Source organism: Triturus cristatus, chromosome 5_2, assembly GCF_964204655.1.
Source record: "Triturus cristatus chromosome 5_2, aTriCri1.1, whole genome shotgun sequence".
Classification (NCBI taxonomy): domain Eukaryota; kingdom Metazoa; phylum Chordata; class Amphibia; order Caudata; family Salamandridae; genus Triturus; species Triturus cristatus.
Window position 1 is genome coordinate 480,757,855 of NC_140588.1, and position 15,818 is coordinate 480,773,672.

General features: G+C 44.3%; 1 protein-coding gene across 1 annotated transcript in view; it reads left to right on the forward strand.

Moving 5' to 3' along the window:
• The window catches only part of AOAH (acyloxyacyl hydrolase), a 780,853-nt gene that overhangs the window by 397,456 nt on the left and 367,579 nt on the right, over positions 1-15,818 (forward strand). The window contains exon 10 of the mRNA XM_085607471.1: positions 14,204-14,252. Within this exon, the coding sequence (XP_085463597.1) occupies positions 14,204-14,252 (49 nt within the window). The remainder of the gene's footprint in view (positions 1-14,203; positions 14,253-15,818) is intronic.

Consider the following 15,818-nt stretch of genomic DNA (forward strand, 5'->3'; position numbering starts at 1 on the left):
AGACACTTAGAAACTTTTCTGCTGAAAACCACACAATGGATTCCTATGGAAGGAAATACAAGTTACTGGTAAATACGCTTAGAATTACCTTTCATGTTCAGTGCTGGGCAAAAAGGTGCAGCACTGGGTTCTCTCCTGATTACAGGTGAGTAAATCGGAATTCGTAGTTTGGCTGATTTTAGAGGAATACGTGCACGTTTCAAAAATGGACAGTTAGAAAATTTTCTGGTGAAAACCACCCAATGGATTCCTATGGAAGGAAATACAAGTTACTGGTAAGTACGCTTAGAATTATTTTTCAGAGTCAGTGCTGGGCCAAAAGATGCAGCCCAGGGTTCTCTCTTGATTACAGGTGAGTAAATCGGAATTCGTAGTTCGGCTGATTTTAGAGGAATATTTTTAGTTTGTGAAAATAGACACAGAAACTTTTCTGCTGAAAACCACACAATGGATTCCTATGGACGGAAATACAAGTTACTGGTAAATACGCTTAGATTTACTTTTCAGGGTCAGTGCTGGGCTAAAAGATGCAGCACTGGGTTCTCTCCTGATTACAGGTGAGTAAATCGGAATTCGTAGTTTGGCTGATTTTAGAGGAATACGTGTACGTTTCAAAAATGGACAGTTAGAAAATTTTCTGCTGAAAACCACACAACGGATTCCTATGGAAGGAAATACAAGTTACTAGTAAGTATACTTAGAATTACTTTTCAGGGTCAGTGCTGGGCTAAAAGATGCAGCCCAGGGTTCTCTCCTGATTACAGGTGAGTAAATCGGAATTCGTAGTTCGGCTGATTTTAGAGGAATATTTGTACAATGGTGAAGGAAGGGGGCGGGGCCTGAGGTGATATGTGTGCAAACATGCCCTGTGGCACGTTTTAAGTTTGGGAATTGATTCCTCTTCAATCCTGAGGTCCCCTGGGGGCCAACTAGCCCACCATGTACCTCCAGTATGCGCAAGGGGGCTGCATTGCAGAGAGGTGTTCGGAGGCCACGCCCCTTTTTACAACACTCTGCAACGCAGCTCCGTGGTGCTTACTGGAGGTATCTGGTGGGCTAGTTGGTCCCCAGGGACCCTCAGGATTGAAGAGGAATGAATTCCCCAACTTAAAACGCGCCACAGGGCGTGTTTGCACACATATCACCTCAGGCCCCGCCCCCTACCTTCACCACTGTGCAAACGCGCCCGTGGGGTGTTTTAAGTTGGGGGATTAAGTCCCCTTGAATCCTGAGGTCCTCTGGCGTCCAACTAGCCCACCAGGTACCTCCAGTATGCGCCAGCGAGCTGCGTTGCAGAGAGTTGTTCAGAGGCCACACCCCTTTTTACAACACTCTGCAACGCAGCTCCGTGGCGCTTAGTGGAGGTACCTGGTGGGCTAGTTGTCCCCTAGGGGACCTCTGGATTGAAGAGGAATGAATTCCCCAACTTAAAACGTGCCACAGGGTGTGTTTGCACAGCATCACCTCAGGCCCCGCCCCCTACCTTCACCACTGTGCAAACGCGCCCCGTGGCACATTTTAAGTTGGGAGATTAAGTCCCCTTGAATCCTGAGGTCCCCTGGCGGCCAACTAGCCCACCAGGTACCTCCAGTAAGTGTCATGGAGCTGCGTTGCAGAGAGGTGTAAAAAAGGGCGTGGTCTCATTACACCTCTCTGCAATGCAGCCCCCTGGCGCATACTGGAGGTTCCTGGTGGGCTAGTTGGCCCTCAGGGACCCCCAGTATTGAAGGGGAATTTGTTCCCCCTCTGCAAACGCTCCAGGGGGCGCATTTGCAGAGTGATGAAAGGAGGGGGCGTGGCCTCCTCCAGATTCTGTTTTTTTTTTATGTCTTTTTAAGAAGGGGGGCTGTGTAGCTCCCCTTCTTTTTCTTATTTTTTGGCCCTGGGGACCCCATCCCCCAGGGCCTGCCCTGATTTTTATTTATTTTTTAAAACTGTGGAGGGGGGCCGCGTGGCCCCCCTCCCGAGGCCTTAATTTGCTCCGGGGACCCCATCCCCCAGGGCATGGCCCTTTTTTGTTTTATTTTTTTGGAGGGGGGCTGCCTTGCCCCCTCCTGTGGCCTCTTTGGGCCCCAGGGACCCCATCCGCCGGGGCCGTTTTAATTTTTTTTATTCTTTTTATTTTGGGGAGGGGGGCCACGTGGGCCCCTCCCGGGCCACTACGGGCCCCGGGGACCCCATACCCCAGGGCCTGGCCTCCGTTGGGGACCGTGGGGGGGTCCCCAATCCCCCCACGGCCCTGCCGGTTCCCCGCCTCCTGCGGGAGCCGGCATTGCTTTTCCACATGGGGAGCAGCTAACATGCTGCTCCCCATGTGGAAAAGCAATCTGCTTTGCTATTTGGAAGAGAGAGCAGGTTTCCCTGCAGGAGCCGGCCCTGTGGGGGTGGCGGTCCCCAGGGCCACGACAAGGCTCCAGGAGGGGGGCCGCGCTCATCATTATTCGGTAGTTTATCCAATTCATCCTCCAAAGTTTTAATTTTTACCAGGATACCTTCTAGTTTCCGCTCAGCATGCAGGATTAATGTTTTCATTAATCTTACAGAGCATTCATTTGTGTTCATTTGCCACTGTTTTATCAGATCCAGGTCTAGATCGTTTAGTGTGGGCATAATTAAAATACGTAGACCCCCTGGGCACTCTTTTAAACTCGATATATTTTTCCAGGGTTGTCTTTTCCCAGCATTTATTAATTTCTACTATTTTTGCCTGTTGTAGCTCTCTGATAAGGCTCTGTACAGTCTGTCTTCACCCTTCCGTATGTATGCTGCTGGAGCTAGGAGAATCCATAGACACCATATTGTCATCCAGGAGCTCATTGGCTCTCTGCGCCCGGCTAGAGTTTCTTTCTGCCATTTTTTTATGTTTATTTTACTGTTTGTCGTTCTATACCTTCCTTTTTTTTCCTTTTTTCCTTTTTTCTTTCTCCTTTTATTTCCTTTTTCTTGTTATATTCTTCTAGAAGCCTGTTCACTATTTTTTTTTAATTATTCTTTTAAATTTGTGGGATTCATTTCTGTATTGTATTGTATTGCACAACGTGTTAATTTCTTTACAGGAGAAATTTATCATACCATAGGTTTTACAGACGTTATAGTTAGGAATTAGCATTTAAAAAACCTTAGAAATTCACTGAAAATAAGCATAGGTTTCAGGGACGTTATAGTTAGTTGGACATTTCCCTCATAGAAAACCATAGGAATTCCCCTGTTATAGTTAGTTGAGCTAACTATAACTCGTGCCCCCGCAATGCACTGCTGATGACGTCACATATTACATCATTCATGACATGGTCAGTGACATCACTGATGACATCACTGATGACATCTCAAATGACATCACTGATGACATCATCCAGTGACTATGTGTTTCTATAAAATGTAAATATGTTTTATATATAAATATATATGCCAAGGTGTACTGAAGAATGAATGGGTGTATGAGAGTCAGGATGGATGATTAAGTAGGTGTGTAACTGACTGTATAAGTGCGTGATTAATTGTGTCTTACTTAATGCATGTGTTAGTGACTGATACAGACATTCACACAGTTTAGGTTGTCAGTTGGTGTGTAAGCGATTGCATGCGTTGGTTAGCAGTTAAATGAGGATCTATATGGGTATTGATTGGTTGTCTGAGTATGGGTGCCTGAGTGTCTGTGTGGATGGGTGGGGGTGTGACTCTGTGCATAGATGTGTGAGTGGATAGTTCACTGGGTATATGTGTTCAAGTCTATATCTGTGAAGGGCTGTATGGCTCGGTGAGTGTGTGTATGAGTGTATTGGTGAGTGAATGGATGCCTCAGTGGTACATGTGTGAGTAACTGCATATGTGAAAGGCAGTATATATTAGTGTTGGAGTGTATAAATGACTATATGTGAGACTGAGTGATTGTGAGAGTGCCTGTATGGATCTGTGTGTGCTTGAATTAGTTATTGTATTAGAGTTGAAGTATGTGTTAGTATATGTGTAAATAAGTGAGGTGGTATATGCGTAACTGTACAGGTGAGTAAATAAAACTGTGATTGATTATTTCCATTACTTACTACATGTGTGAATAACTCTATCATTGAGAGGCGGTGTGTGAGTGTCTGTATAGATATGCGACTGGATATGATAATGCTGTTTTGACGGCTGACTGTATGTATGAGTGACTGTATAGGTGAATGAATGGATGTGTGTGTAGAACTAGGAATTAGTGAGTGGATATGTACTAACCGGTATTGGTGTGTTCATGGTTTTGAAAATTATACTCTCTATTTTAGAGTGGGTGTTTCAACTATTATATTAGGCTCTGATGAGGTGCATCAGATTTTCACGTGGATGATGTCATCAGTGATGCCCCCCCCGCAGTCCCGGGGACCGCCACCCCCGGGGCTTCTTTATTTTTTCAAAAATATACCTGTGTGGGGGGCTCGAGCCCCCCCCACACGCCCCGGTGACCGCCACCTCCCCGGGGCACTAATATTTAAATTTGGGGTCTGTAACGGACCCCCGAGCACCGGGGACCACCACCCCCTGGGGCTGGTCAGATGTTGGGAGGGGGGTCGCGTGGTCCCTCTCCTAGAGCCTGTGATGGACCTGTGGACCGCCACCCCCCAGGGCCGGCTCCTGCAGTGTCCGGGGGTGCCCACCCCCGGGACACTGCTGTTTGCTATGGCAGGGCGGGAGCAAACTGTGGTTGGGATTTTGGAAGAGAGAGCAGGAAACCTGCATCTTAGCAGCCCCCCGTCTGGAAAAGCAATGCCAGCTCCCGCAGGAGGCGGGGAGCCGGCTGGGAATGTGGGGGCATTGGGGCTCCCCCCACGGTTCTCAACGAGATGGGGTCCCCGGGGCTAGAAGTGGCCAGGGAGGGAGGCCACGCCGCCCCCCTCCCCAATAATACATTTTGTAAAAAATAAATAAATACGCAAAGGCCGGACCCGGGGGATGGGATCCCCGGGGCCATAAATGGCCTGAGGAGTGGGGCCATGCAGCCCCCTCCAAATATATATATATTTTTTAAAACACTGGCCATGCCCCAGTGGATGGGGTCCCCGGGGCCAGAAGTGGCCGGGAGGGTGGCCACGTGACCCCCCTCCCAAATAATAATTAAAATAATTAAAAAAAATAAAGCATGCAAAGGATGGCCCCGGGGGATGGGGACCCCGGGGCCATAAATGGCCTGAGGAGAGGGGCCACGGAACCCCTCCTCCATAATAATAAAAAAAAAAGTTAGGCCATGCCCCGGGGGATGGCGTCCCCAGGGCCCGGAATAGGCCACGGGAGGGGGGCCCACGCGGCCCCCTTCCCGTTAATATATATATATTTTTTTATATGGGGGTCAGGCCCTGGGGGATGGGGTCCTCAGGGCCCAAAAACAGTAAAAAGAAGGGGGGCCACACAGCTCCCCTTCCCAAAAAAAACTTTAAAAAACAACTCCCGATCGTGCTGGAGGCCCCGCCCCCTCCCAGCAACACTCTGCAAACGCGCCCTGTGGCGCGTTTGAAGTTGGGGAGTTAATTCCCCTTCAATACTGGGTGTCCCTGGGGGCCAACTAGCCCACCAGGTACCTCCAGTAAGCGCCACGGGGCTGCATTGCAGAGAGGTTGTCCAGGCCACGCCCCTTTTTAGACCTCTCTGCAACTCAGCTCTGTGGCGCTTACTGAAGGTACCTGGTGGGCTAGCTGGACCCAGGGACCCTCAGGATTCAAGGGGACTTAATCTCCCAACTTAAAACGCGCCACGGGCGCGTTTGCACAGTGGTGAAGGGAGGGGGCGGGGCCTGAGGTGACATGTGTGCTAACACGCCCTGTGGCACGTTTTAAGTTGGGGAATTAATTCCTCTTCAATCCTGAGTGTCCCTGGGGTCCAACTAGCCCACTACGTACCTCCAGTAAGCGCCACAGAGCTGCGTTGCAGAGTGGTGTAAAAAGGCGCAGCGCACACTCAAAGGATTGTTCTCTCATTTGCATTGAGGGTGGCCTTTGCCTATGCACCCTCACTATATTACTATCTTATATCACTATAGCACAGCTCATATGTTCCAGGTGCATCCAACCAAAGGTGCACCGCGATTCAAACAGGGACCGTGCACCCTATTTAAAAAGGCCTTAGCGTACTCTTTTACGTACTCATACGTGCCTTTGTGAATCGGCCTTGAGACATCCAACTCCACACTAGTAAAAGTACAAAGAGTGCATATTCTTTCCTATTTGTACTACCCTCAACATTTCCAATTTTAGGTGTTTTGGGGCCAATTCACACAGGTAAGTAAGAGTATGTAAAAGAGTATTATAGGAGTTCTACTTCACGTACTCCAAATTGCCTTTGTGTGTAAGCCCCTTTATCTGCAAAATATATCTTAATGTAAAAATATATTGAAAAAGTAGTTCATAAACAGCATAATATTTTACTTTATGTTTTGGAGAAGCCCTGTCCCTAATATACTCTGTTATTCCAAGAGTTGGTAGTTCAGACATAATGGGTCTATGATGACAAGACGGTGGTTCACAGTCAAGAGGAGGGGCAGAAAAATTCACTTGCACGAACACGGGCTCTGAATTCAACTTAATGCCCATTTGAAGTGAGCAAATACTGGCCATTAAATACAATATTTTCTCTATAATTCTACACAAAATACATGTGTCTATAAGTACAATTGGGTACATTTGGGAAGGCATAGTTGTTACATCCTAGAATTGCCTTTCACTGATCTTCAAGAAATTCAGCTCTGTGAGAGTCATGTTGTGACCAATATATATTAGCCAAATATTTTATTTTGCAAGGCGGTGGTCTAGTGACTGAGCAATATGCAATAGAAACCGGAGACCAGAATTCGAAAATAAGTTTCCCACTTTACCAAATTGTGTTATCCTAGGCATATCACTTAATTTTACTGAGCCCCATTGTATTTCTCTGTTTAATTCCAATTGAAGCCCATGTTAGATCGCCGTTTTAGCGGCAGTTTTCTGCGATAATTTTATCACCTGTCTTGATAATATGCCCCTTGTCTCTTTATTGTAAATTTTTCAATAGTACACCTAAAGCGGGCTTGAATTTCACTACCTGTATTAATATTACCTAAGGTTAAAGGAGGAATTTGATCCCCTAAGTTTTCATCATAACTTTCATCATGCTACTTACAGCAAGGTAGGAGTTCATTACGATGCCCGTCGGACCGACCATCCAACCCCCACGATCCGAGTCTGACCGCTGAGACCCGGAAAGTTCCCTCGTCGTAATATGATGCAACTACTGCTACTGTGGCGGTTCCATCTGTGGCGGTGCACATATCCCTGAATATGTTGCTGCAAGTGCATACAAAATCACAGAAAACTGGTGAATTGTGCACACATGGATGACATATATGGGGATATACCTTGTGCTCCATGTACCTCATTGCTGGAGTGTTTTGGAATGTGCACAGTTCAGTCAATGGGGAAACATACCGCTGAAAGACTTACCAGGATTCCTGCTCCGCAGGGTAGTAAACTTTTGGGTGCAGCAGCTTAGGTGTAGAGGGGATGTGGAGTAAGGGATCCACAGTGGGGACTGCTTCGGAGAAGCAGAATTGGCTGAGTATGGACCCCAACACTTTTGTTTCTCATGACTCAAGGCAGTCGGCAGGACCGCCACGGTGGGTCATCGGAAACCCACATTGTAATCCAGACGGCGGTCGGAGATACCTGCACTGCCTTATGGCTGCTGTTTTTCCTTTGACTGTCATCTCGGTGGTCGGAGGAAGGCTGTCAGAGTCGGCAGTCTGTCATCGGTCATTCGGAATACACGATGCATTCATCGTAATCCAGCGTCGAACTGACTGATCCCTACAAGACTGTCGCGGTCCTACCACCTCCGAAAGGACCACGAATGCCGGTCCAACCTGCATCGTAATGACTCCCTTAGCTGCAATTCGCTTTTGGATCCTTAAGCCATATATACAAAGCAATTTTCAGGTCGCAAATGGGCCTAATCGCATTATCAGCCCACTTGCGGCCTGAAAAATGCTTTTGGAAATATATAATGCCCAAATTGTGATTTGGTAACTGTTACCAAGTAGCAATTTGGATTTTGCAATTCGGTATTTGAAAGGGGCGTGATTAGAGCATCCCTTCCAAATACAGAATCACATTACCATGGACGAATGTTTTGTTACCAAAATGCAGCTGCAAAACATTCACACTTTCCAACCAAATCAAAACTGGTGGTAATGCATTCACAAATTGGAAGGGGCCCTTCCCCTTTGTGAATGTTGGGAAAACAAAACGTTTCATTTTTCATGGTTGAAATGCATCAAAAAAACCTTTATTAAAACGCAATCACCAACATGGTGGTCTGCTGACCTCAGCAGACCACTATCCCTGTGATGTCTTTGATGCCTAATGGGATGCAAACTGTAACCTACCTCATCAATATTTATGAGGTAGGTCAATTTGCGACCCTCTAGTAATTGCAAGTAAGAAACAAAATGTTTCATACATAAGGAATGGGGATTTCCAAATAACGATTTGGATAGAATCGCTATTTGGAAATCGTGGTTCCTAGTCTATGGACATTATATTGTCATTTGTGTGAAAATGTGGAAGGAAAAAATGCTTTTTTATCAGTCTTTTTGTTTAAAGAGTTGTTGTCCCAGACACCTAATATATTTTCCTTTTGGGTTGCCACAATTATATCTAGCACTTTAGATCAGGTATTCTTCAATAATTTGTTACAAAAAAGCATCTTATGGTATAATGAATTGTTAGAGTGAATGACAAATTTATTTTGTGAAAGAATCAGAACAAATGAGTTTAAGGGGTAAAGTGATTTTTTTTTACAGAGGATATTTAGCTTACATTTTCTCAAGTGGAATAACAGTATCATTTACCTAAGTCAGTTTTTTTTATTGAGATGATAAGCCTATAAATGTGCTGGAGAATATTTCTAGATATTCTTCAGAATCAACAAATCTTCCCATAAATTATATTTCTTTTTTTTAATATATTTTTATTCAGATTTGAATTTTTATATAAACAGCACATATTTTATATAACATATTTAGCCGTGGCATCGAGACTTATTTTAACCAAAAATAAAAAGGGAGAAACCGTTTAAACATTGATTCGTTTGAGTCCTAAATACAACACATTCCTATATACGATCAGACAAAAAATTCATCAATAACCTGATTATAGTTAAAACGATTAGTACTAAACAAGAGCTCGATCACATAACAATAGGATTACGTGTCCTAACATATACTGATATATATTACACCGGATAGTTACACCTATTCATTTCAACATGAGGTTCAGAAATCATCAGTTAACAATGTCTCCTTCCACCGTATTAAGGGGGCCCAAATACGTCGCCCCATAATTCTCGCTTTCCCCCACCTTCTCTCATATATAGCTCTTTCCAAAGTGAAGATAGCGAGTAGTCGTGACCACCACTGGTGAAAAGATGGCGGCAGTGGATCGAGCCAAGCAGAGGCAATATTAATCCGTAGCACAGCCATAGCCAAAAAGAGAAATTGGTGAGAAGGGTCTTGTACCTCGTTATTACTAACTCCGAGAAGTATAAAGGCAGGTGTTAGTGTAATTTTCAAGCCTAATGTCACATCAAGAAACTTCCTTATTGAGTCTATCAGGTTCTCGAGGGATGGGCAGGTTGCAAACATATGTACCAAATCAGCTTTCAGTGCGTTGCACCGAGAGCAGCTGGATCCTACCTGTCTACCCCACTGTGCAATCCTGGCCGGAGCATAATAAAGTGCAAAAAGAGTTTTATAATGCTGTGCTTGAAGCCCGGCTGAGCATACAACCATCTGACCTAGTTCTAAAGAATACAGGAACCTCGCCGGTTCTGCACCTACCCGCTCCACCCATTTGGTTACATGTTTGTCTAAATCGTCTTGTTTCAGTACAGTTAATTCTGCATATATTGACCTGATAGAAGATATATTATTGTCTCTAATGATATCTATGACTTTAATTTTACTAATCTCACTAAGCCCTCCCACCTTCTTACTAAGAAAACTACGAAGCTGCAGGTATTTAAAAAATGTACCACGATCTACACCATACTCCATCTGGAGATCCCTAAACTGGCGAAAACACTCCCTCTGTATTAGATCCCCAACCTTTCGAACCCCCCGCTGATCCCAATCTGCCATAATTGCATAAACATTTTTCAGGGAACATAGGGTTTTTATGAAGCTGTGTATAGTAATTAATCCTTCCTAAGCCAATCTTTCTTTTAAGTGCTGCCCAGATTTTAAAAGCAGCTAATAGTGTCTTAAATTTTGTCCTCAATAATAGCAGGGCTCGCTAAACTTCATAAAACAGTTCTCAGCTTGATCCCCGAGCAGCAATTTATAAACATCAGGGAGTGCAGCTTCTTCAGCGAGTTCACCAGAGGGAGCACCAAACAATATGCTCATATACTGAAGAGCTGCTGCCCAGTAATACATTTTTAAATCAGGGACAGCAAAGCCCCCTCTTTCCCGTGGAAGTGACGTGATCTTAGGGCCCGCCTCGTTTTCCCCAGTGCCCAAATAAAATGGTTAACTATACTCTCCAGAATTGAGAACCAATGTTTTTCAAATTCTAATGGTATTGCCCTAAATAAGTACAGTATTTTAGGTAAAAACATCATTTTAACCACGTTGCAGCGGCCGACTAATGACATATGTAAGTTGTTAAATCTATCAAAGTTGGCCCTGGCCTTCCTAATTACTGGTTGAATATTTCTGGCGACTAAATTCCCCAGGTCCGACATAATCAAAATGCCTAAATACACTGCTGACTCAGATACACGTGGGTCGGCCAAACTAAGATGTCTATTCTTAATAATCTGAGTTTTAGTTTTATTTAAGGCATACCAGAGTATCTACCAAACTCCTGGGCTACTGCCTCAACCACTATAATCGAGGTTGCCGGGTTTGCGGTGACAATGGCAACGTCATCCGCGTATGCCAATACTTTAGATTCCAACCCTTGAGTAACTATAGGCTTAATTCCATTATTTGCCATGAATAATCGTATTAAGGGATCAATGTATATGGCAAAAAGGAGGGGCAAACAGGGACACCCCTGCCGAGTTCCCCGGTTGATAAAAAAAGGCAGCGTATAGCTGCCATTTAATCTCAGGCGAGCAGTAGGTGCCCTGTATAAAACCTGGATGGCTTTCGAGAATCCTTCACCCAGACCAAACCATTCCAGAGTCGCCCAGAGGAAGTCCCAGGAAACCCTATCAAATGCCTTCTCAGCATCCAAAAGCAGAGCAGCCATAGGGTCCCCTGAGATCTCCGTGGCATCAAGCAATGTTATCAATCGGCGAACATGCTGCGTTGTTCCACGGCCAGTTATAAACCCATGTTGGCAAGGATGAATAGATTTCCTCAAAATAGGGTTCAACCTCATTGCCAAGGCTTTAGAGTAAATTTTTACATCGCTGTTTAAAAGTGTTATTGGGCGATATGAACCTAACTCCTTCTGTGATTTATCTTTTTTTACGAAGAATACTATATTTGCCCCTGCCCATGACTCTGGGGCTAATCCGCCTCTTTGGGCTTGCCTACTAACCTCCAATAAATCCGGTCCTAATATATCCGCAAATTTCTTATAGAACTCCACTGGAATCTGATCTGGGCCTGCAGCTTTGCTTGATTGTAAATATTGCAGAGCAGCCATTACCTCCTCTTGCGCCAGAACCACCTCTAGGGCCTCTTTATCCACTGAATCAACCCGAGATTGGGGGATCTTCCCTAAATACTCTTGTATTTTATTCAGCTCTCTAGAGGGTTCATGGCTGTAAAGTTGTTGATAAAATTGCCGAAAAGCATCTCTGATAGCAGAGGCATCGTCTACTAAGTTCCCACTAATATCCTGGATTTCAACTATCTCTCCTGAGCTAGTTTTTTGTCCGAGCCTCACCGCCAGGGTATGCCCAACCCTCTCGCTGAATCCGTAGCAATTTTCTTGTTTTGCCATATAGGTTTCCACTGCCTTTTTAGCGATCCGCTCACCAGCCTCAGTTTTTTTAACAGCCACCTGTCATAATATGTCCTCTATTGGGCTACCCGAATTGATGGAGCTGGCCAACTCCTTTTCTATCTTAGATAAGTCTTCCCTGCTTGATTCCTCTTGAAGAGCCGCCCTCTTTTGGCGATGCAGGCTGTAACTCATGGTCTCCCCTCTAACCTCTGCTTTGAAAGCATCCCAAACAATCCCTATACATGTGCTCCCATGATTGAAATCCCAAAATTCCTTGATCCATCCCTTCATATGTGTAACATAATCTGGATCATATAAAAGACCCCGTTCAAACGTCCAAACCCGTTCTTGCCTTGCCAACCCATTAAAAGTAGCTGTGAGAACTAATGGATTGTGATCCGATAATATCCGGGGGTGCATCTCAATCCTAAAATTTAGAGATAAAATGGTGCGAAACAAAAAAATAATCTAAGCGTGAAATAGCCTTATGCGGAGCGGAGAAAAAAGTACTGCCGGGGTCTTCGGGTTTCAGATAAGCCCAAACATTGGTAAGGCCATTATTACTGACCAGATTAGTAAGGGCTACAGAGACCCTTCTTTTCCTACCAAAATCACTACTTTGTGTAGATCCCCAGTGAACCCCCAGCCCATTAATATTAAAATCCCTGCAGATAATCACCGGAGCAGGCCACATTGCAAGTTCTGCGTCTAGAAAATCTAAAATCTCAGGATCATCACCAGTCGAACCATAAACTGAGCATATAGTAAATATTTCCCCACCCACCAAGCATTCGGCCATTGCCCAGTGACCCCATAGGTCAGCTAGCTTTCTCTTAACCGTGATATCATTCCTGCGGGTAAGAATTGCTACCCCTCTTGTGCGGGTACCATGTTTAGTATTCACCATGACCTTGAAGATTGCCTCTAGTGCCTTCTATATGTGTTTCTTGGGCACATAATATATCAATTCGTAAGGATTTGAACAGAATAACAGCCCTTTGCCGTTTATTTTGGTCGTTTAGCCCACAGACATTAACTGATGCAATTCGCAGACTCATTGCATTATATTCTGAGAGTTCCGCCCAGACAGCCCCTTCACCATGATACTTTGCCTTTTGAGAAAAAAAATAACATAACTCAATCTTGAACTTACAAAACTCAAACTCCTTGTTTTTTGATTCTCGGAATTCTTCTCAATGTCCTCCCTCACGTGTTGTATTGTGTGCTGTTGTGCCGTACCCTCCCCCGACCTTATATTTCTAATCTTACCCACAACTCAATATTTATCTAAGATGAAAGAATTCTACAAGCTTAAGTCCTAAAATGGATTCAAATAGGAAGGAGATTTACTTATTGTAATGTTAACTGACATATGCTATGCTATTGGGAAAAACGTTTTATTCTTCTAGATCAGTGAGTACAATTAAAATACTTTTTCCATCCCGTATTGTTTACAAAAAATGAATAACCCACTTCCTAATTTATGCGGGTCTTGCAGGAGAGCTATTGGGACTTCCTTTCATTTATTTTTCGACTTTTCAGTCTTAAAGCACTTTTGGTTACTAATTTGGAATAACATTACCTTTATGCTTAAAACTAATTTAGCTTTTCAACCTCACACTATTGTACTGTGGAGTCTTATAAAAGAGCATTATTTGTTCCAATTAAAGGTAAAGTTGCAGATGTAGACATTGTTACAGCAATTTAACAAATAGCTGTGAACTAGAAGGATAACTGGAAACTATGAATTGATGTATGGCAGCATGGAATTTGTTTCAACCATCAAATTGATATGACAAACATATCTAATTCAGATTCTGTCTTGTGGATATATTCAATCTGTTCCTCCTTTACAACTGACTTCTCTAATGTAGATTTAGGCCGGAATATATTTCATTGATCAATTAATAATGAAGAGGTTACTAAGGCTTTGTGATTTAATAAAAAATGATTCATCTTTTATTCTGTATTTTTGTATGCTGGATAAAGTGAGGTTCCAGCAGTTTACCCAACCCTGACTATTTCTTAGTCCACTGGGAATTTTCTGTGTCCCTTAAGGTCAATCCAGCCTTTCTTCACAATACTTTCCAGCTTTCGTAACAACAAATGGAAAGTGAGAATATCATTACCATATATTATTTTGTGCTTCACCCCAATGCAAATGAGCATATGTTTTTTGACAGCCTTAAATCAGTGATTATTATTCAAGGAACACTAAGTGGATGTGTTGATGTTTTATCCTATAGGGTATTGATCCGGAAGATGGCATTCCCTATGAAAAGAAGTTCTGCAAAGGTTAGTCAAGTTGTTCTAAAAGAGTTACATTTCTGCTATACTTAGCAACTTTTAAGCACATCAACAGTTAGACAAAATTACTTCTGGGGTGGGCGTCTAACAAGGAAATGCCAGGGTGTGCAAATTTGCTTCTGCGCATGTACTTGAAGCCTGTACTCTATTGCACAATCTGTTTCATCATGGTTTTCTCTATAAAATACTTTATGTGCAGGAAACTTCATGCATTGTTCTAAATTATATCAGAAGACCGAAATGCTCTAAGAGAGGAGAGTAGAACAGCAAAGGGCATATATTGACTGGTATAGACCATGTCAAATACCCAGTCAATATTTTGTTTTGTAAAATGCTCAAACCCACGGTCAACCAAGCCCTCGGTACAGAAAAGGGATGTTCCCAAATTATCTACACAAACTGGTCTTCAAAGATTCCCAAAAATGAAGCAACAGATTGGTTGCAATATTCCAACTCTCGTCATATTGTAGAGTGAAGAAGTAATTGTTAAAACGTATAGTATTGTAATATCTAGTAACATAGGCAGCATTCTCAAATTTTAAATATTATACAAAAGCCAGTACCATTTTCTGTTCAGATGTCTTGCATCAGATATACATACTACCGAAATAGCACTGCTTTCCCAATTTCCAGGGGAGGGAAAACACCCTTATTTATTGCACCTAAAACAAGAAAAACACAAAATTAGCACAATGACTTACTAACACCTGAGAATGTATAGGAATTTAATTGCAGCTTACAATTTCTTAGCACTATCAGTCTCGGAAAAAGAAGCATTCAAAACCAAACAATCCGAGGAGCCTAGCGCTTGACCAAGATGGCCGCGTGAGCTTTGAGCTCCCGAGACCCTCGTGCCCTCCGTCGTCTATCCTGTATATAAACCTGTTTGTATGCATGGCATCGTGTAGATGACTTGTCAGGGAGGCGATCGATGCCACCCGAGGTCGAATCGCCCACCGGGAACCGGAGTTATGCATGGCGGAAGATTGAGGCCTATCTCCGAGGGATGCCAGGGGCTCGAGTTGGCAGGATGCCCGACCTCTAATTGAACAACAGCGGCCAGGCGAGGTGTGAACTGCCGGACGGAGGTCCCTATCCTTTCACTTTCACTTTCTCGCCCTTTGTCTGCCCAGCCCAGGGAGTGCTCACGGCTGCTTTATTATCATTTGGACGCTCTGCATGCCACACTGGCGACCCATCGTAAGACGGAGCACTCCTGATCTCTCTCGCTGAGAGAGGGCAGTCCTGTTTGAACCGACTTGCTTGAGCCCACCATGTCGGGCAAAGCAGAGGTGGACCGGCCGAAGCCTAAGGCCACCAGGCGGGGAGCCTATACTCAAGCCAATAACATGGACCGCTATGCCCAGCAGAGGGGGTCACCTGGTGCACCGAGCCAGTCCCCGGACACACAGAAGACTGCCTCACCCTTGGCCCCGGAGCTCTCACTGCAGGATGTCATGGGCGCACTTGACGGGCTGCAGACTTCGATTGGGAGACAGGTTGATGCCCTGGCGCACAAAGTGGATACCATCTTGGTGGATGTTAATCTGATCC